The following is a 21,581-nucleotide window of genomic DNA, read 5'->3' as shown; positions in this document are numbered from 1 at the left end:
GGCATGAACACTAATCAGGGGCCTGCCATCAGAGTAGCCACACCAGGGGCCACATTTGACCCCCAGTTACAAAAACAGAGGCCCCTGGGGGCCCATGGGTGCCAAAAGTGCACCGTTCCTCCAATCTCCGCCAATCTTGGCATGAACATTGTTCAGGGGTCTGCCATGACAATAGTCACATGAGGGGCCACATGTGGCCACCAGGGGGCACAATAGGGGCCAACTCAGGGGCCCCTGGGGTGCTAAAGGTGCACCGTTGCTCCAATCTGCACCAAACTTTGCACAAACACTGTTCAGGGGTCTACCATGACAATAATCACACCAGGGGCCACCTCACAGGCCTTGTCAGGGTCCCCAGTGTACCATATCAGGGGCCCCCAGGGGCCCCGGGGTGCCAAAGGCACACCATTGCTCCAATTTGCATAAACTTAGCATGAACACTGTTTAAGGGTCTGCCATGACAATAGTTACACAAAGGGCTTCACCAGGGGCCCCAGGGTGCCATATCAGTGGCCCCTGGGGGCCCCGGGGTTCCAAAGGCGCACTGTTGCTCTGATCTGCACCAAATATGGCACAAACACTGTCCATGGGTCTACCATTACAATAGTCACACCAGGGGCAACCTCACATGCCAAATCAGGGGCCCCAGTGTGCCATATCAGGGGCCCCCGGGGGCCCAAGGTGCCAAAGGTGCACCGTTGCTACAATATGCACCAAACTTGGCATGAACACTGTTCAGGGGTCTGCCATGACAATAGCCACACCAGGGGCCACCTCACAGGCCACATCAGGGGCCCCAGTGTGCCATATCAGGGGCCCCCAGGGTGCCAATTGGGTGCACCGTTGCTCTGATCTGCATCAAATATGGCACAAACACTGTTCAGGGGTCTGCTATAACACTAGTCACACCATGTGCCACATCGGGGCCCCAATGTGGCACTGCTGCTCTGATCTGCACCAAATATGGCACTGAACAGTGTTTGTGACAAGTTTGGTGTGTAATGGGGCAACAGTGCGCCTGTGGCACCCAAAGGCCCCTGGGGGCCCCTAATGTGGCCCCTGGGGGCCACACATAGCCCCTCGTGTGACTTTTGTCGTGGCAAACCCCTGAACAGTGTTTATGCCACGTTTGGTGCAGAGTAGACCAACGGTGCAACTGTGGCATCCAGGGGCCCCTGGGGGCCTTGATTTTGCACCTGGGGGCCACACATGGCCTCTGGTGTGGCCACTCTGAATGCAGACCCCTGATTAATCTTTTTTTGGTGCGGATCAGAGCAGTTTCTGGCAAGTTACTATCTCTGTTCCCCTGTGGCACCCAGGGGCCACCAGGGGCCCTAATGTGGTCCCTGGGGGCCACACAAGGCCCCTGGTGTGACTATTGTCATGGCAGGCTCCTGAACAGTGTTTGTGCCAAATTTTGGTGCCTATTAGGGCCACAGTGTGTCTGGTTTGGTATACTACACGTGCACTAAAGCCTTTTGCGCTCCAAGTTCAACTGAAGGGTTTCACATGAGCCTTTTTGGTTTTTAGGCTTTATTTCAAAAAGTAAAAGATATTATTACGTAAGATTTTCACCATCTGATAGAGTTCGCAGAGACCTTTAAAATGATGTAAAAAAGTCATTTTCGCCAAAAATGTCACATAGGCCCTTTGCGCTCCAAGCCCTCGATATGTCAACTAAAATATCAATAATCCTGTTATGGATAATCAGGTAATTCAATCATGCTCTGGATTTGTATTACTTGCGCCAGCAAAGCGTGCAAGTACTGTGTTCGGCTGCGTATGTAGATAGGTAGGTAGGTATGTAATGTAGGTAGGTAGCTGTGTGTGTTTAAGCCTGTAGCCCAATCAGGGACTAGCATTTCTGGCACGCCATACGTCCAATGAGGGACCAGCATTCCTGATGATGCCAGTGGTGATGTCACTGCCATCGCCAGTGGTGATGCCAGTGGTGAGCACACCTCATGGTGCGCTCTGCTGGTGCACATGTAGGCCATACATGGCCTACTTGTGCACAAGAAGCAAGTTGGCACCACGACAAAGTACAGTTCTAGTTTTTAAACTGCAATCATGTTATTTGTAAATTCTATGTACTGTATTTATATTGTGTGGTGGTTTACAAATCATGTTCTATTACCTACATAGATAGAGGCCTCATATACTGTAAAGCCTTTGGTCTTACTGCCTCTATTTGTATTGTGTTATAGGGGCCTACATGGGTAGAGGCCTCTTATAGTCATAACTATGTTTTGTATTGTTTTTACAATACTAAATTAACCAAATAAAATAAAATTGATCAATCAAATCAAGATCTGGGACTGGGATATTTTATGAATGTGGATTCTACATTATATTATAATGTATATTGTATATGTATGTTATAACTTTATGGCCTTCTACCATAAATAATTCTATTGTTAATGTCTAATCAAATTAGCCCTATGTTTATGGGGCCAAACACATTTTTCCCAATTATGTATTTTGAGTTGAAAACCGATAGGATATGCAATCCTGTCTGTCTTTCTGTTATGTTTTATGAATTCTTGACCATTATGAAGGGCCAAGCTCTATCCTGTGCAAGGCCAATCAATCTCTATTTACTTCATGTCTCTGGTAAGGTTTGCCTTAAAGTAACATAAGGCCCAAATGACTCCTAATCTAATCCAATACATTTTCTCTCACACAGAAGATGGTTAAAAGGCATTTTATTTAAACATGCATGAACAAAGCTGATTGCTTAGTTTTTTCGTACCCCATATCTATCGGACAGTGAAATAATTATTGACATCAATAAACGGTGGAAACATCTCATAAGTTATAATAGTATTTAGGTTTATTCCAGGAAAGGGATCTTACAAGCATCATAACGACATGGTTCCAGATCAACACAGTGATACAAAGGTTTTATACTCATTGGGGGTTACGTATGACGTCTTTACGTCAAGCTGTCAGTCAACGTATTAATGTGTTCCGTTTCCTACTAGGGTTGGTTTGACACCAAAACTTTAAACAACTCCAGGGTTATCTTGATATTATGGCTTTCTGTGGGACATTCTACCAAAACAATGCTTATATCAGCCTCAAAGGCACAGACGTTTTAACCAAAGCTCACTCACACAAGGTCTGCTATCAAAAGCAATAAATATATCATACAAAATGTCACATAAGTAGAAATGATCTTTTTGGACAAGCAAACATATTAAAAGTGTTCAAAAATGTACAAAGTTTAGCACATGATCTACGTGAGACGTGATCAATGCACTTCTCCCGGCAGCCAACAAAGATCCAGATCCATCCAAGTACAGGTCCGGAAACAGCCATGGATGTATGGGAAATAACGATCAGTCAGACTGAGGGAGAAGAAGAAGGTGATCACAGTCATTATTTCATGTTGGGATTATATTGGAATATATCATGAACGTTTTCCTATGCAAACTTCTAATAAAGTCTTCAATCAATCAATCAGTCATTTGTGTTGGGGTAAATTCTGTAGAATTAGTAATATTATTACTATCATGAGTTTATCATTCATTTTACAAATTGGGTAATATTACAGTTACTATGTCGAGTATTTCAGTCAGAAACTACAAATCAAAACTATTATTAACAATAAGGCAATAAACCATAATAAGGCTGGATTACTGTGGTGGGAGAGATTATGGATTACTACACTTACATCGAAAAAATCATCCATAGAAGGTTTTGGCCCTACGTTTTTGCCTGCCATGTCTGCCATCATCTGAAAAGGAAGACCAAACCTTAAGCTATTAGTATATACACTTTAAAATACCGAACAAAAACATGTCCCTTTTATGCCCATATATGGAGATGATGTCATCAATATTAATTCATATTCTGAATGAATTCATTCATTCAGAATATTAAGCCCATATCTTGGAATACTGTGTCAGTCCCATGTGGTCTATGATGTCAAACGTCTATGATGTCAGTCATCTCCATATTTGGGAAAAGTTTAATTAATTCACGAACTTCACAAAAGAACAGCATCTCTTAGAAAAAGAGCATCCCCTGTGTGTCCCGATGAAGCTGGTCGATTTGACATAACAAGTGTGTAGCACCAAAACTGTGGGAGGAGTAGTGTGAAAAAAATAAAGTTTATCTGATGTGGATGCAAAGAATAAAGTCGGACAAGTACCTGCACGGGCAACCACACTAACAAAGATATAGCTAGTGGTACGATGAGATCATTGCATAGAGATCCAACCGAGAACAGTACTTTGATATCAACTGTGATACTGTACTGTGTACTGTAGCTACAGTACATTGAGATCCAGCTGATCTGACAGCCCTTTAGCTCAACTCACATCCAAATAAGATTCGCACTCTTCCTTTCCATCCTCTTCCTCATTTTCCCAGTCTCTCCACATGTCAAAGTCCACCCCGATCCAGCTGGGCTATAAAGAGAAACATGGAGAAAGACCACATGATGACTGTGTTGGCTATTAACCAGTGAAGCCCTATAAGATATGACGAATAGAAAAGAATAACAAACAAAAAAACTAACCAATCTAAAAGCTCACAACTCATCGCATTGTGATCTTGTAGATTGGCAAACACTGACAGTATAGTACTAGTACATTATTTACAACAGTGGTTCTCAACCTGCGGTCGAGAGCCCTAGGGGGGGTCGCCAAATTATTAAGGCAGAAATTGTGAAAATAGACGATCTACATGCTCACAACGCCTCGCAACGGGAGGCTTTGTAGGTGTTGTGAGCATGTAGATCTGCTATTTTCACTATAGAACCATGTTATACAAAATGTAATTCCTCAACTCTTAGTGCTTGTCTCGGTTGGGGGGGTCCCCAGTTAAAATATGATTATTTTGGGGGTCGCGGCCTGAAAAGGTTGAGGACCACTGATTTACAACACATATAGTAGATACATTACCCTGGCCTCATCTTTCTGGAGTCGAGGCCATGCCACATCAGGCTTGTGCTTCCTCAGCAAAAGGTTGATGGTACGATCATACACCCTCTCTCTGGAATCCTTTAGAGCAAAAAGGGGAATAGCTGTAAATGTAGCTACCTTTTACATTTAGGTTTGGGTTTAGGTGAATAATAAAAAATAAAAAAAGTGGATGCTTACCCCGATCATGATTTTGTCGTAGAGGTTCAACTCGTTGTAGATCCACTCATCTTCATCATTTTTGCAACTGTTACACAGAAGATACAACAGATTATTACGCACAGAGGATACAATCTTATTACTCATAGAGATTGCAATAGACACAGAGAATAGGCTACAATAGATAGATGAGAGAGAGTGTGTGTGTGTGTGTGTGTGTGTGTGTGTGTGTGTGTGTGTGTGTGTGTGTGTGTGTGTGTGTGTGTGTGTGTGTGTGTGTGTGTGTGTGTGTGTGTGTGTGACTCACCGTAGAACAACTTTTTCCTTCTGAATATCAACCTGGACATCCTTTGGTCTTTGCACACAGACATTGATATGGAGATACTTTTTCCTGTCATACCATAGCATCTTTGCAGGTTGGCTATTAGGAAACACAAACATTGTTATTATTATGTTATAATAATCCTCAAGCTCAAGTATGAGACCAATGATGGTAACTTTACGAAAGTTTATTCAAGAGTACTCTATGACCGTACTCAAGAGAGACTCTGCTTACTCATGAGGATTTACTTACATTAGAACAGTGGTTCTCACCTGTGGGTCGGGACCCCTGGGGGGGGGGGGGGTCCTCAAATTATTTTGGGGGGTCCCCAGATGATTAACTTAATGTGAAACGTTGTTTTCTCACTCAACAGTAAACAAACCAACATAAGGTTTAAGTCTATAGAGGGTATCTGCACATTTCTAAAGTGAAAATTTAAGGACTTTTTAATGCCTCTAAAATGACAAATTAAACATTGGCCAAATTGTCAAAGCAGAAACTGTGGAAATAGCAGATCTACATGCTCACATTGTGAGCATGTAGATCTGCTTTTTTCACAATTGAACCCTGTTATACACAATGCTATGCCTCAACTCTTAGTGCTTGTCAGGGTGGGGGGGTCCCCAGTTAAAATATGATTATCTTGGGGTTCACGGCCTGAAAAGGTTGAGAACCACTGCGTTAGAAGCACATGGTGTCTCTTGACGTAGAGACGCCAAAGCTAGATTTAACATATAGTGACAAACTCACAGTCACAACACTTACCTCTCCTCTGGCCTGGCGATCTTTGGAGGCAGTTTCCTCATCATTGTTGACATTTTGTTATGTAGAAAATTCAGAAGGTAGAGGTTTTTGAATGGTATTCCCTCTTCGCTGAGAGTGCTTGAACTGAGCAGAGGTGATACTAACTGCCTGGTATATATGTTCGAATGCAACCCTGTGGCACTATTTTTAGAGAAGCTGTACCAGCTGCTTGGGGGACAGATAAGACACAAGACTCCCTCAACCCCACCCTCTTCTAGACCCTTTGGGGGCTGGCTCTGTGGAACTCTCTGGAAAGCCAGGAATCTGCTGGTTTCCAGCACCATGCACCCCCATTTGGTGGGGAGGGGGGTTGAGGAGGAGGGTTGGGGGAAGGTGTTAAAGGGGGCTCAGGTCAATAGACAAGACAAAAAACAACAACAACAGGTGGTATTCTTCACAGGTTGATGCTGGATGGTAGTGTTTTGTGTGAATGTTAGGGGCAAACTTTCCTTTCATTGGCCTACATGATTGCATGAATTTATGTTTGGAACCAGGCTGGATTTCCATGCAAGGATGTCAGAGCAAAAGTCATTTACCTTGAACCTGGAAGGCAGTTGGATTTCAACAACTGAACAAGCCTAAAATACAGAAACATAAATTATAACCCACCTAAAAAAAAAGAAGAGTGGGCACTTCGATGTAAAATTGGCTATTTTGTCCCAAAATGTAAAAAAATATATAGATTTTTTTTTAAAGCCAAAAGTAATACAGGTACATTTGAACATGCTGACATAAATGTATTCTTCAACTTCTTGATTATGCCCAACACAATTTGTAGCAATTGTAATAAATAAATAAATGTGTGTGTGTGTGTGTGTGTGTGTGTGTGTGTGTGTGTGTGTGTGTGTGTGTGTGTGTGTGTGTGTGTGTGTGTGTGTGTGTGTGTGTGTGTGTGTGTGTGTGTGTGTGTGTGTGTGTGTGTGTGTGTGTGCGTGTGTGTGTGTGTGTGTGTGTGTGTGTGTTTAACGTTTAATTGTCGAATGTTGATGGACGCACATGGATAGTACATGTATTCTTCTCGAACAGTACAGTAACTAGCAGACAGCCACTAGGTGTCTCTCTAGGGCAGGAAGAGTCAGGTCGCCACCTAGTGGAATACTGTGGAAGTCAGGGACCGGAAAAGCAATGTTATGTGTGGAAGCTGTGGCGCGAGAGCCCTGTCCTATGCTCTGTAGACACAAACTTTTGAAGATCAAAATCGAGCCTGGATACCCTCCCTTTTCAGCCGCTGCCATACAGTTTGGGAACTTGTATTGTTTGCCAAACCAGGGATATAAAAACCAACTCTCGTGGAGGAAAATATGCCCCGTAGGCGACAGGTAAGGAAAATGTAGGTCGCACCCAACATAGGTTAGCTTAGCCAGATGCTCAGCTAACTAATAAAGGGTTGCTAAGTCACTTAGCCTGCTAACAGCCGCTTGCAGGAGCTAATCTAGTAGAAACCCACTTGATCACAACGACAGCGGTAGATTTGTAATATAATTCTCAATATAAATAATACAGGTTATAAGTTAGAACTGTCATCTTCTGCTCCTAATCGTCCGCAGGGAATTCGTTTAATTAGCATGCTGTTGTCATTCATTGTTGACATGTCTCCCCTTGCGGCGCCACAGACAACAGCAGCTGTCTGTGTGCGTTCTATACGTCAGTGGTTCTCAAAATTTCACAATTCAAGGTCTCCCCTTAACCCTGACAGTGTACAAATGGAACCAAATGGACCCAACGGTCCATTTGGTTCCATTTGTACACTGTCAGAGTTACAGACTTGTATGAGTCAATTTAGAACCCCCCACAGAGTCCCTGGAATCCACTTGGAGAACCACAGACTGCTACATGTCATCATGTGCCGTTGAGTCATATTGGAATGTCATTCTTTGCTTGTGATTTGTTGTTTCCCTTGACAGAGACATGTGGCCGGCAGTGGCTCAGATGGGACAGAGGACTCCGACTCCTCTGCTGAAAGAGAGCAGACCAACAGTTCGGAGAGCGATGGGACCATGATGTCCAAGAGACAGCGCCTCACCAGAGCATCCACACGCCTTAGCCAAAGCTCTCAGGGTCAGCCCGGTTATCTGTCATAATATGTTACCATTTGCTTAACCACCTGAACCCCAGCCGTAGACAGAAAAATCGGTCCTAGTACAGTTGCAACACCTACTCAGTGTCCTTGTGGTTAGAGTGTCCTCCTCCCTGAGATGGGTCGTGGTTCGATCCTGGGTCATACCAAAGACTGGGACCCAATGCCTCCCTGCTTGGCACTGAGCATCAAGGGTTGGATTGGCAATGCAGATATACAAGCTCACAGTGCGGCACCGAGTGCCGCGCTGCGAGCTTGTAGATCTGCTATTTTTGAAAAATCGTGACAATTTGAATTTTGACCCGATTCTATAAGTGTCTTTTGAATCCTAAGATTTTTTGTTTCTACGTCAGCAATCTGGCCAGCCATTGTCAAAGAAAAGGTCCTTTTCACTCAACTGGAGCTCAGTTAGTCTGTTTGGCCACGGACCCCCATCTCAAAATATTTAGTTCCAGGGACCCCCCAGAAGCACAATTTGAGTTACAAACGTTCGCTTTGAAAGTACATTATATTCAAAGATTTGCACACATTTTCACGACTTTTTCAAAAATAGCAAATCTACAAGCTCACAGTGCGGCACTCGGTGCCGCGCTGTGAGCTTGTATATCTGCTATTTTTCACTGGTTAAAGCATTCAATAATTCTAGGCCTAAATGGGTTAATGGTGTTTTGTCCACTTTCACTTCAGATACCCCCGATTTGAAACGAGCCGGGGACCACGACGAGTCTCCGCCATTGACTCCCACAGGGAACGCCCCTTCCTCAGAGTCTGAGCTGGACATCTCCAGCCCCAATGCCTCACATGATGAGAGCCAGGCCAAAGACGCAGCCAGCAGGGACTCGGACAAGGACCTCTCCCATCGCCCTAAGCGCCGCCGCTGCCACGAGACCTACAACTTCAACATGAAATGCCCCACGCCGGGGTGTAACTCCCTTGGTAAAAAGAATCTAGTGCCACTCTTCTTGGTACAACCACTCAACAAGACAAGCCACTGTTTGGATGAAGTGAATGTGATGGACTTTAATCCGCCGGTTCTAAATTTGGTGATGTTGATCTGCTTTTTTTTTCATTCCAGGTCACCTCACAGGGAAACATGAACGTCATTTTGCTGTATCCGGATGCCCTCTTTACCACAACCTCTCTGCTGACGAATGCAAGGTGAATATTTGTTATGTGTTATGTTCATGAATTGGAATTAATGCATCGAAGTGTGTCACCCATGCTGTGGCCAAAATTGGCCTCAGTTCTATTATTCCATAGGGGACCTTTGTCGTAAGAGTTGGTGTCTGAAAAGCATATTAGTTTTATTAGCATGATACTGATAGTAGTATTGCTTTATCACAAGCTGCTATGCTTGCCATGGACAGATGTTGTCCTTATGATAGTCAAATCACTAAGTATGAGTCTATAGAAACATACAGTATAACCCGGTGATTAAAAGCCATACAGTAAACTCTTCCTCTGAAATGTAATAGTGCAGAATGCCTCATTCTGTAACACTGCTTAGAAAAAAGAATATCAAAAGAATACAGCATCTCTGTTGTATGACACTGCCAAACAGTTGCTGTTTGTCTGTGTTGCTTAATATAAGAGTCTTTCCTCAGGCATAATTGTATAAAAAAAGAGGTCACTGTGACCAGAGTTCATCCTATAGTCCAAGTGGACATTTGTGCCAAAATCACGGAATTCCCACAAGGATTTTCTGAGATTCGTGTTCACAACATTAGGATGGACAGACAACCCTTTCGGGTTGTCTGTCCATCCTAATGTTGTGAATGCATGTGCTTGGCTTTCCACCGGGCTGACCGTTCAGTCACAGATCAGATTGGAGCAACCAAAGCTCAGCACATCAACAAGGACAAGGCAGTGTCAAGGGCCACCAGGTTCTCTGAAAAGCTTCCGTCCGGCTACCATCAGACTGCTGAATAAGGCCTGACCACCGCCTGTCTTTAAGCTGGCCTTGGACTTTATTTTTCCTTGTGGATCTACTATGTGGATTTTACCTGTGGAAGTTGCAGCTCTATGGTCATGACATTTCCTTTCATGGGAAAGTTGTGGTTGAACATGACAATGTTCTTTTTGCACCACCTCTCATCATGTCCAATGCGCTGATAGTCTTGCACCAAGTCTCTTGTACAGTACACACCTGCTGCTATGTGGACCTACCAAAGTGCCACCACCACCTTTGTGTCTAATCTTACACCTTATGTCTAACCTCATGCACATACTGTACCAGCTGGATTGTGCTACATGAATCTTGTACATGTAGATCTCTTAGCTTTTTTCCCTACCTTGACATGTTTTTCATTACAGTTTGTTTTCTTTCTTTTGAAAATAACCAAAATGATGGAACATGCACAAAAATGAATTTTACCCACTTCAATCTTTACAGTTTACACTTTCTGAATGCATCTACATAGTGAGGAAATGCATCATGGAGGCTCCCATGGATTTATGAATTGTTCTATATTTGACACAGCGTTACTTACTGTAAATGCAATGACTGTTCTATACATGTATTTCTGTGAGCCAGACTATGCATCAAACCTTATTGCTTTCATAAATTATAATCTTTGCATTGATATTTTCATCCCCAGGTGAAAGCTGTCAGCCGTGAGAAACAGGAAGAGGACATGAAGGGACAGGATGAGGGCAACACACGCCACGCCACCCGACACCAGGTATGCTCATCTTAATGTGATTACCACAAACGTAAAGGGACGTTATCAAGCTGCTCAACATTATTAACATATTAGTAGGGCTAAAATTCCATTAGCAGCTTACACATGATTCTGTGTTCTCTGTAAGTCTCTGAAACCCTGTCATAATTGTGCTGAAAAAATTGCTCCAGTGATGTTTTGGTTCAATAAAAGAATGTAAAATAAAAGAAAATAAGCTAGAATCCCTTAACATCCTGGTTTTAAACTGCTACCATCAGTGGCTGTGACATTGTCCTTATTAGTGTAGTATGGACTGTTTGGATCGTTGTTTAATCTAAGGCCAATAATTTAATTAAATTACATAAAGAGCATGATAGTTGACTTTTTTTTGCTACAGTCAGATTCTTGTTCTTATTGCTGAATGCACGCAATATGTTGTTATTGAAAATTATTCTACTGTTGCACAGAGTATTTTGTCCTGGATAATAGTGTCGGCTAAATATCAATGTTAAGTTAATTAACTTGCTGATGAATGTCAGTGATTGATGTGTTTGTCTCACGTCTCGCAGACCCCCACATCAAAGCAGAGCAGATACAAAGAGCAGGTTACTGAGATGCGGAAGGGGAGAAACTCTGGCCTGCAAAAGGAGCAGAAGGAGAAGCACACGGTACGTGTACGTCAACACACATTTTCTGGAGTGCTTTTTTTGTGTACGAACACATGCTAACCTCCCATTGCTGTTGACAACGCACAACTGTGTTGTGCTTCCCATTGAAAACAATGATGGGTGTGGGATAACGCTAGCCCTGTGAAGAGGGGTTTCCCAGTGGGAAATGTAACTCAATCTCTGCCCCTGTTTCTGTGTGGTCCTCAGGAGCACCGCCAGACACACGGCAACACCAGAGAGCCTCTGTTGGAGAACATCACCAGTGAATATGACCTGGAGCTCTTCAGGAAAGCCCAGGCCCGCGCTTCTGAGGACCTGGTAATAGACTGTTATTTATCTAGATCTCTAATCTAACTTTTCTAGACTGAAGTGAGTGTTTTTTTACAATGAACAGGTAGTGTCTATCAGGGTGTTCCGCAAGCTGGATAGATAGCCATACATTAAAACGTCCTTTTATTGATGTAAGGAGCTTTGCATCAAGTGGAGCAGAGCCTACTTCACGGAAATTAAAGGTTGACCGTTATCTTGACTGTTGACTATTACCTGTGCCTTTTCATAAGTATAGCGTTGAGGAAAAAAACTATTTTCTCCTAGTTAAAGACAGCAAGAATTCATAAAAGAAAAATGAATGTGGTGGATAATTTGCCTTAGACTACATGTATTGCGACGAGGCAACGCTTTGAAAATAATTTAGTATTTTGAGCAGGCAGTTCGGAGTTGCATAGTTCCGTCCGTCACATTAACGTTTGTCTTTGTGTGTTGCATCTGATCAATGTTCCATGCCAGACACGACATGTTGTAACATAATGTTGTTGTTCATCCCATCCAGCTGTGTCTTTCACCTCGAACCCCACTACTGTATTTGTCATAGTCATCCAATTTAAAGTAATGGGGTCCTTTTTATAAGTTGCTCAATGATCAGCATAGATTATATTTATTAGTTTGGTGGTATGAAGGCTGCACATTTCAAGAATACAGCCATAATGTGCTGCTATGGAAGAACCATCCCCGCCACCCATCCTGTATACCCCCTGGCTTCACCCCAGGTCTACTATTTCCACGCAGCTGGAAAATTGTATAAACTTGTGGAACACTCTGTCTTATGGGCTTCAATGGATGGCTTTGTGGCACCTGTTGAGGATGTAGACCAAGCAGATGTTAGTGTTGACCAAAATGTTTTTGATCTGCAGTGTTTTGTTCCACTTTTCCACAGTTAATTTTCTGCGTTCAATAATTCCTATTTGCACCATAAGCTTTCTCTGGTATTTTCTGATAGTGAGCAGAGTTCTGAGAAATGCCCAGCCATCACAGCATAGTCTAGCAGTTTGAATCCACTGTGGTGCATCCTGCTTGGCTGAGTGTCTATAATAAACAATAAAAAGCCAAGCGGGGAGGGTGATCTTTGTTGTGCACGTACACCTATGGGCTGGGGCAGCACCTGTCAGTGGGTGGTGTTGAACAGGAGGAGTAGGACTGTGGCATTATGTCCTCCCAGTAGGGGCTCCTCACTGGTAGGTTAGCTAGTTGGGTACAACAGCAGTGCCAACACAGAAATGTGGGGGAGGAATTTGTTGGCATAATGACTGCATTGGGGTGAAAAAGGGGGGGTAAAATAATTGGCACCATTTTTCTTTTTCTTCTCTATTAGCCCATTTGTTTGGAACATTTGTCATGGATAATTTCAAGGGAATTGTAATGCCCTAGCACAGACATATTCAATGTGTAAAACCTCTACTAGGGATGGGAAGATAAGCGATATTATCGTTTATCGTGATAAGAAAACACTATCGTCCTCCGTCATGCACTGGGATCAATTCACCTTTTATTTGCCGAGCTGTATATCCAGTACCACTTAAACCCTCTATAATTGGTAAATACTTGATACAGTCTTTTTTCACTCTCCATCAAATATCTTTGCCAAAAAATAGCTGATCTACAAGCTCACAACGCGTCGCAACGCGACGTGTTGTGAGCTTGTAGATCTGCTATTTTTTTTGGTAAATGTTCCGCTCCAGGATAATGGATTTTGATTATCGCGATAATATCATGTAATTGTGATGTGAATTTTTCATATAGTCCCATCCCTAACCTTTACCCCACGTCAACCCTTAAACAGGAGAAGCTGCGTATCCAGGGTCAGATCACAGAGGGCAGTAACATGATCAAGACCATTCTGTTCGGCCGCTACGAGCTGGACACCTGGTACCACTCTCCCTACCCAGAGGAGTATGCACGCCTGGGCCGCCTCTACGTCTGTGAATTCTGCCTCAAGTACATGAAGAGCCAGACCATCCTCAGGAGACACATGGTAAGAGCCAGGGTCACCATACACGGCTGACATTTCATGGATATGTTGACGGGACGGTTTTGCCGGACCATTAAAAGAGCATTAATTCCTTCATGGTGTATTTGGTCCTCGTGGCAAACTCATGATAGTGTCATTATGACCTCATATTGATGATGTCATTATGAGGACCCCCTTGAAAACGAGATGCTGCATCTCAAGGGGTTTATCCTCCAATCAAAGTTTAAATAAATAAACATTGTTTTCCCACAATAAAAAATCACAACAATTTGGGGGACTTAGAAACGGCCGATCGGCAATCCGATTTTGGATTGTTTTTTTATAAATTAAATTCACGGGCGCAGCGGCCTGGACCAACGTCTTTTTCTCTGGATTCTCGGGTGGGGCTTAATTAGCTAATAGAATAAAATAAATTCTGTCCATAATACAATTCCTGTTGCTGGTAATATTATCCGATCCTGTTAATGTCTGTGAAACATTTGTTTATATAATGTATATTTAATGTATTTGTTCATATAATCTATTGCATTTTAATTTTGGCTGTATTTGCGTGTTTCCAGGCCAAGTGTGTATGGAAACATCCGCCTGGAGATGAGGTCTACAGAAAAGGAGCCATATCTGTGTTTGAGGTCGACGGTAAAAAGAATAAGGTTGGTGAGATGTGACGACATTGTGCCTTTTCTATTGTCCTAGACGCTATATTAACCCTGGTCTGAAAGACCATGGTGTTATAATTCTGACTGTGATATAAAGTATGGATTGGAAGTTAATTTCATGAAAAGTTAATTATAAACTATTGAAACACAATACCTTCTATTTTGAGGGCTGTAATGTTACTGTTAGCGGCGGCACCACTGACGGTTCGGCAAGTTAAACAGCAGTGGAATTGGGACAGCTGGCACTGACAGACTAAAAAGCTGGGCCCTTTGAAAAAAATCGCACCCGTGCGAAGTGAGCGGTGCAAATATATTTAGGGAGATACATTGTGGACAATTTTCAAGCCTTGTTTTTCTTTAAATAACTAGACCAGGTCAACCTGGTTGTGCCAGACCCCTTGTCTGTCATCATCATTTATGACATCATGCCTTTTGTAGGCATGTCATCATCATGTCATCATCATATATACCCTTTATATAGAAAAGGGACAGACCGACATTTGCTTATGTAGGCCTACCCATTTCATGGGTCTGGCAATCATATATGCTTTGTGTGTCTTCAATCAAATGGCCGTGATCAATCAATTGCTGTTCTAACCATGAATTAGAACAGCTATTGCCAGGGGAGTAAATCGCTTATAAGTGAATATTAATCTAATACATTTTTGAAATTCAAGGTTAGGCGGCCTAAACGTGTTATGACGTATTTTACACGGCCTAAACGCGTTCTAAATCAGAGTTAACCAATCGGGTGCCTATGTGACTATGACATCATGGACAGATCAACAGAATCGAAGTGTTTCATTGGTCTAACGGACTTGTGTCATCATCACCGTGCGAAGTGAGCGGTGCAAACTAATTCCTGTAAGGGCGCCTGCGCGAATCAGTGTTGATAGGCATGCATGGCAATATTCTTTGTGTTGTGTATGATGTCAGTCTAGAGGTCTGCTCAGACTATATTTTCGTGTGTCCTGACCTTTGCACCATACAGAGGACGGAACCTTCTCTGGACAGAACCAGCTCTGCCACCAGAGCCTGATGACTCTGGTGGTCGTCAGTTAGGCAACCAGTGATCTTATTTGCATCTAGATTTTTGTTTATGACCCTATACTAATTATTTCGGCAAAGCCGAAGTATTTGAATTTCATACCACGATTATTTTGACCAAAGAATCATCCGTTATCCTGGGGCGGAACATTTGGTCTAGTTAACTCATGTTACCCTCATTAGTGACAGCATAATCTTTTTTTGTATATATTAATATTCCAAAAATAAGAATGAGTCAGGTGATTTCAAAATCCTCACAGATAACAGTGGCACACATGGCACATGGTACTGTAGTTCCAAGTTTTCAAAGGAAAAGTAGGTCTCATAGGGGAAGAATCCACATGAAGGTAGGCAATCCAACATAGAAAAAACAGTCAGTCAAAGAAAGTGTTCCATTGTGGCAGGCCAGCCGGGTGACATGCGGTGTTCAGGCCTTGTTCAACAGTCTGAGGCGGGAGGAAGCTGTTCAGAAAGCTGGTGCTCTTGCATTTGATACTAGACCTCCTTCCATAGCCACGGCTGTAGAAGTGAGATGAAGAGGTTGTGACTGGGGTGGTGACTGTCCTGTTCAGTGAGCTTTGACTACACACTGCTCATCGTACGGCTCATGGAGTGAGGAGAGCCCACCAGCCATTATGTACTTGGCCCAACGCACCACAACATACAGTAGGCTTTTCCGTTTTTTAATGGTGCAGATGCCATACCAGGCTGTGACACAGCAGCCTGACAGAGAGCTTTCAATGGAGTTGTTGTAATACAGCCTGAGGATGCGGGGGCTCGCTCCGAACTCCTTCAGGTAATGAAACTAGTATGGTATTTGCTGACCCTTTCCGCTGCAATTCCATCAATGAAGCACCATGGTCTTGACATTGTGGGCAAGGTTGAGTACCAGCAATCCCTGTAGACAGACTCATCATATCTGGCATATCACTGTCATGTTGTGTCCTGTCTTGATTCTGTCATGCAGGTGGCTCTTTATTGTTTATACTATTTAGTTATAATCTATACAGTCTGTTTTTGGAGAAAAGTTAATACAACTTGTGGCAGGAAAAGTACAGTAGGAAATCACGTTCCGTCAGAACATTACTGAGATGAGATTCATTCGGTTTTGTGAAATCTGTTATCAGTGTGTTTTATTATACATTTTGTTTCATGAAACCTCAGAGAACTGACATTGCTGATTGTATGAGTCATGTATTTATCTATAATACATGAAAACAAACCACACTTTTAGACAGGGCCCTGTGATTAAAGCGCTCTGTCTAAAGGTGAGGTTTGTTTTCATGTATTATAGATAATAAATACATGACTCATACAATTTTGAAATTCAAGGTTAGCACCGCTCAATAATTTTTTATGACGTAATTTAGGCGGCCTAAACGCGTTCTAAATCAGAGTTAACCAATCGGGTGCCTATGTGACTATGACATCATGGACAGATCAACAGAATCGAAGTGTTTCATTGGTCTAGCGGACTCATGTCATCATCATTTGTGACATCATGTTTTTTTTTAAGCGGTCTATAGGAGCGGTTAGCACCGCTCAAAAATCAAACCTCGGTTCGAAGTGATGCTGTGAATTTTTATTCTATGTGTTCTAGAGCTATGAAATCTGTGTTCTAGATCTATACATTCTGTGTTCTAGATCTATACTTTCTATGTGCTTTAGTTCTATATTTTTATGAATTCTGAATGAATGAATGATTTTGTCTGGAGGGCCAAATTGTCATGTGAAGCTTGACCAATCCTCAATTCTGCATGCACGGGACAGACAAAGCCACTCCTTGGAAGCGGCTTTCACCGCTTCAAAAGGACAGCCCACCACAAGAACACTGGATTTTTATTGAATTTTATTTTCGCTATCCAGTTTATCTGGTTTTCCTAATAAAGGTGAAGACGGATGCAATTTCTGTTTGCATGTAAGTGGAGCCCTGTGAAAACATGGCACCAGTTTATCACCTCTCAAACTAGAGGCCAGTGTGTAAACGATGCTTTGTCCCCAGATATACTGCCAAAACCTGTGTCTGCTTGCCAAGCTCTTCCTGGACCACAAGACACTGTACTACGACGTGGAACCTTTCCTCTTCTATGTCATGACAGAGGCAGACAACACCGGCTGTCATCTAGTGGGCTACTTCTCCAAGGTTTGCTTTGGTTTTGTTTCTTTTTCTTTTTAATCTACTGTCAGTATTAAGTCTTACATAATTTGTTTCTGTCAGGGCACTATGATAAGGTTTTGCACATTGATAACGGTGACGTGACGGACAGACTGACAGACAGTCAGCCGGTGGAGGTTTTGATAGTAGCTGCGACCTGCCTGTCGCAACAAGAACTATAGTAACTTTTATTAAAATATTGTATGAGATACAGAAATCAACTATTGATACAAATGTATTAACTAATCATTTCTGAAATATAGTTTTATTGGAAGAAACAACTAATGTATCCTTGTTTGTTACTTCATGTCCAGGAGAAGAACTCTTTCCTCAACTATAACGTGTCCTGTATCTTGACCATGCCACAGTACATGAGGCAAGGCTATGGCAAGATGCTCATCGACTTCAGTAAGTAAAAACATGTCCTTTGACCACCCAGAAGCAAATATTTGAGTTATATATAAATATATATATATATTCAAAGTTTTTTCAAAAATAGCAGATCTACGAGCTTGTAGATCTGCTATTTTTCAATAGTTAAAGCATTAAATAATTCTTGGCCTAAATGGGTTTAACTGATCCTCAATTGACTGTTCCCGCTCCCTGCTGTGTTTAGGCTATCTGCTGTCCAAAGTGGAGGAGAAGGTTGGCTCTCCAGAGCGGCCTCTGTCTGACCTGGGCCTCATCAGCTACCGCAGCTACTGGAAGGAGGTGCTGCTCAGATACATGTATAATTTCCAGGGCAAGGAGATCTCCATCAAAGGTTTGTGAGAAGCAACACTGCACAGAGCTTACTAAGGCATCTTGTCACACATTATTGCATAATCGCAGTTATTTGAAATAATCACATTTATTTTGCATAGTAGTCATAATCGTCTCCATGTTTGCACATTTTATATTTTTGAAAGTACGACATTGTTTAGTAGTTCAGTCATTTATTTTTTTAATTTAAGTTATTTGTCATATCTGCCTGGTGCATTTTTTGTTTACAAAGCCTAAATGTACCGGTAATTTTTACATTCCAATGTTCAATGCAAAAAAAGAAACACTGCGCAATTATTTGTATGACAATCAATCATCAAGTAAATATATTGTCATGATCGTGATAGACAGCCCTAGAGCTAATAAGGACGTTGTAAGTCTGACGATGAATAATGCATTCATCCACTGCAATTTACCTAAAAATGCAACGGTAGCAGAATAATGGTTGCAGGTTGACAAATGGGAGCAATTGTCTATTTGGCATAGACTGTTATTGTTTTACACTGTCATCCAGTATTAATGAGAAGGTGTGTAGTTTAATACTTCAAACAATAGTGCATGAATCCAAACAGCCATGTCCAAGTATATACACATTATACAAAAAAGAAGGCATCATTCTCTTATTGCTTAGCAATAAAGCAGAGCTGAGTATTACCAGTGTTGCGGACTCTATCCTTCTCTTGTATTGCCGTTTGTCCAGCACCTGGGCTAGAGTGGATTTGTGCATGCACTATCACCCCTATCATTCTCTTTGCACCTTGGACCAAAATGCCTCTGTAGAAGCCTTTTACATTGAATCACACACTGTTTAATATACTGTATTGAATGTGTGTGCCCAGTGTCATAGAGTCCTATTCCAAAAAGATTCACTATTGTAATATTTGCATGGTGTATACAGAGATAAGTCAGGAAACCGCGGTCAATCCAGTGGACATCGTCAGCACCCTGCAGTCTCTTCAAATGCTCAAGTACTGGAAGGGAAAGCACCTGGTATTGAAGAGACAGGTAAGATACCAATAAAAGTCGATCTATGTTAACAGGTTTCAATATGGCTTAGGGCAGTGGTACTCAACCTTTTCAGGCTGCGACCCCCAAAATAATCATATTTGAACTGGGGACCCCCCTACCCTGACGAGCACTTGGAGTTGTAAGACTTGAGGCATTACATTTTGTTTAACACGGTTCTATTGTGAAAACAGCAGATCAACATGCACACAACGCCTCGCAACGCGAGTCGTCGTGAGCATGTAGATCGTCTATTTTCACAATTTCTGCCTCTAATATTTCACAATATGGAGAATGTTATTTATTTTATTGTATAGGTATTACATGGGTCTTAAAAGTCCTTACATTGTCACTTTATAGAAATGTGCAGATACCCTCTATACACACACCAACGTTTTGACAAAGTCCTTCAGGGTTTGAGCCCAAACTTTTAAATAGAATGAAAACACCTGTATACCTCTGGGTCCCCAGGGCCGGCAGTGAGCCGAGTTTAAAAGAGGACACTGGTAATGTTGGAACACAAAATGTGCCGATGCAGACAGACCGATGTGTTGGCTATTGTTATAGGATTATAGGAGGTGTGCCCAAAAGAGCACAGGCAGTCCCTGATTAGATGGCTAGAAGGACAACTACGAGGTCTTTACGTTCCCATGTGGTGAGAGCCACTAGTCTGTTGGATTACTGGGGGCGTAGTCACTTCTGTAGAGGTCTAAAACATTTTTAAACCATGCATTAACTTCATGTGGACTGCGGGTCAATATCCACATACTGATATACAGTATAATATAGCTGTTCAATTTCAAACAAGTTGACCGGACCTGTTTTAATTACTACAGTACATTGTATTCAATTGTTTTGTATTTTCTTTATGTCCAATGTATTTGTATTCAAGTTCAGTTAATATAAGTATTACTAACTTTTACACTGAATAATTAACGGTAGTGAATTATTTTTGTTAAAATAAATGTTAAATCGCTCTATATTCTGATGGTACTCATCGCTATAGAATGTTTGTTCAGTAAGTACATTTATCTCTCCTGAAATTGGTAACCCACCTGCAAATGTTTTTTCGGTTTATCAAAGAGCTGGCGAGACAGGAAGACCCCCTCTTACTGACCACCATAATGATTACTTATTTATAAGAATATAGTGCTTTAACCTGCTTTAACCTTTTAACGCCCCACCCCATCACCAAAGAATAACAGTTTCCCCGCCTCATTTTACAGTTACAGGACACTTACCTTATCCTTCTTTATTACATTTGTTACCATTATGGGATTGGTGGGGTTTACAGTATACTACTGGAGAGTGAACTGGAGTGAGTGGAAATGTAGTGGCCCTCTCCATCATCAAGGTTACCCACCTCTTTTTTTTTTAACCATAAAAGACTGCAGGGTAAAGGAATATACAGAGCACAAGGGCAATTAAACTGATGTCACTCTGTGTCTCGTAAATTAACAAAGTAACCTTCACTGTGGTCATTTTCATCTTCCTAGGACCTGATTGATGAGTGGAAGGCCAAGGAGACTAAGCGAGGCAATAACAACAAAACCATCGACCCCAGCTCACTAAAATGGACCCCACCCAAAGGGACATAGGTTCCGAACCGCCCATCCAAAGGGACATAGGTTCTCGAACCGCAGTCGGGCTGCTGAATGAACTATACCCCACCAGCCACAAGTAGCCTACAGTATGAACCTACCAGTCAATCAATAACCCATTCAGAACGGGTACACATTATTGTGTATCATTATTTTATGCTTTAACTATTGAAAAATAGTAGATATACAAGCTCACAGCGCGGCACCAAGTGCCGCGCTGCGAGCTTGTAGATCTGCTATTTTTGAAAAATCGTGAAAATTTGAATTTTGACCGGATTCTATAAGTGTCTTTTGAATCCTAAGCTTTTTTGAAAAACCTATGTTTCTATGTCAGCAATCTGGCAAGCCATCGTCAAAGAAAAGGTCCTTTTCACTTAACTGGAGCTCAGTTAGTCTGTTCTTGAGAGACTACTGTGTCAGTGGTTCTCAAAC

At 42.2% G+C, this 21,581-nt stretch overlaps 2 protein-coding genes across 3 annotated transcripts; one reads left to right on the top strand and one right to left on the bottom strand.

Annotated features, from left to right (window-relative positions):
- Nucleotides 1-3,341: 3,341 nt before the first annotated feature.
- On the bottom strand, nucleotides 3,342-6,215 carry LOC308303131 (putative protein PTGES3L; the record flags this gene model as incomplete). The annotated part of the gene is made up of 6 exons (XM_080747454.1): nucleotides 3,342-3,350; nucleotides 4,326-4,415; nucleotides 4,911-5,009; nucleotides 5,109-5,175; nucleotides 5,395-5,508; nucleotides 6,175-6,215. The coding sequence occupies 6 exons, from the start codon at nucleotides 6,213-6,215 to the stop codon at nucleotides 3,342-3,344; spliced, it is 420 nt and encodes a 139-aa protein (XP_080603580.1).
- Nucleotides 6,216-7,373: 1,158 nt separating this feature from the next.
- Nucleotides 7,374-21,256, top strand: kat7b (K(lysine) acetyltransferase 7b). Of its 2 annotated transcripts, none has more exons than XM_080747674.1 (14): nucleotides 7,374-7,532; nucleotides 8,118-8,271; nucleotides 8,978-9,226; nucleotides 9,366-9,448; nucleotides 10,888-10,971; nucleotides 11,520-11,618; nucleotides 11,826-11,936; nucleotides 13,735-13,926; nucleotides 14,484-14,573; nucleotides 17,629-17,769; nucleotides 18,096-18,189; nucleotides 18,398-18,544; nucleotides 19,442-19,548; nucleotides 21,045-21,256. In XM_080747674.1, the coding sequence occupies exons 1-14, from the start codon at nucleotides 7,515-7,517 to the stop codon at nucleotides 21,144-21,146; spliced, it is 1,671 nt and encodes a 556-aa protein (XP_080603800.1). In that variant the 5' UTR covers nucleotides 7,374-7,514; the 3' UTR covers nucleotides 21,147-21,256. The 2 variants fall into 2 exon arrangements, with proteins under 2 accessions (XP_080603800.1, XP_080603799.1); XM_080747673.1 differs by having other exon boundaries at nucleotides 11,520-11,624.
- The last annotated feature ends 325 nt before the right edge of the window (nucleotides 21,257-21,581 follow it).

Source organism: Nannobrachium achirus (assembly GCF_963921795.1).
Source record: "Nannobrachium achirus genome assembly, chromosome: 18".
Classification (NCBI taxonomy): Eukaryota; Metazoa; Chordata; class Actinopteri; order Myctophiformes; family Myctophidae; genus Nannobrachium; species Nannobrachium achirus.
This window is presented reverse-complemented; position numbering and strand designations above follow the sequence as displayed.

Bases quoted from the DNA above. Each gene is read 5' to 3' on its own strand.
- kat7b (XM_080747673.1), top strand. The intron at 14,574-17,628 runs GTTGGTGAGATG...CTTTGTCCCCAG, and splicing joins TCGACGGTAAAAAGAATAAG to ATATACTGCCAAAACCTGTG. The intron at 19,549-21,044 runs GTAAGATACCAA...TCATCTTCCTAG, and splicing joins ACCTGGTATTGAAGAGACAG to GACCTGATTGATGAGTGGAA.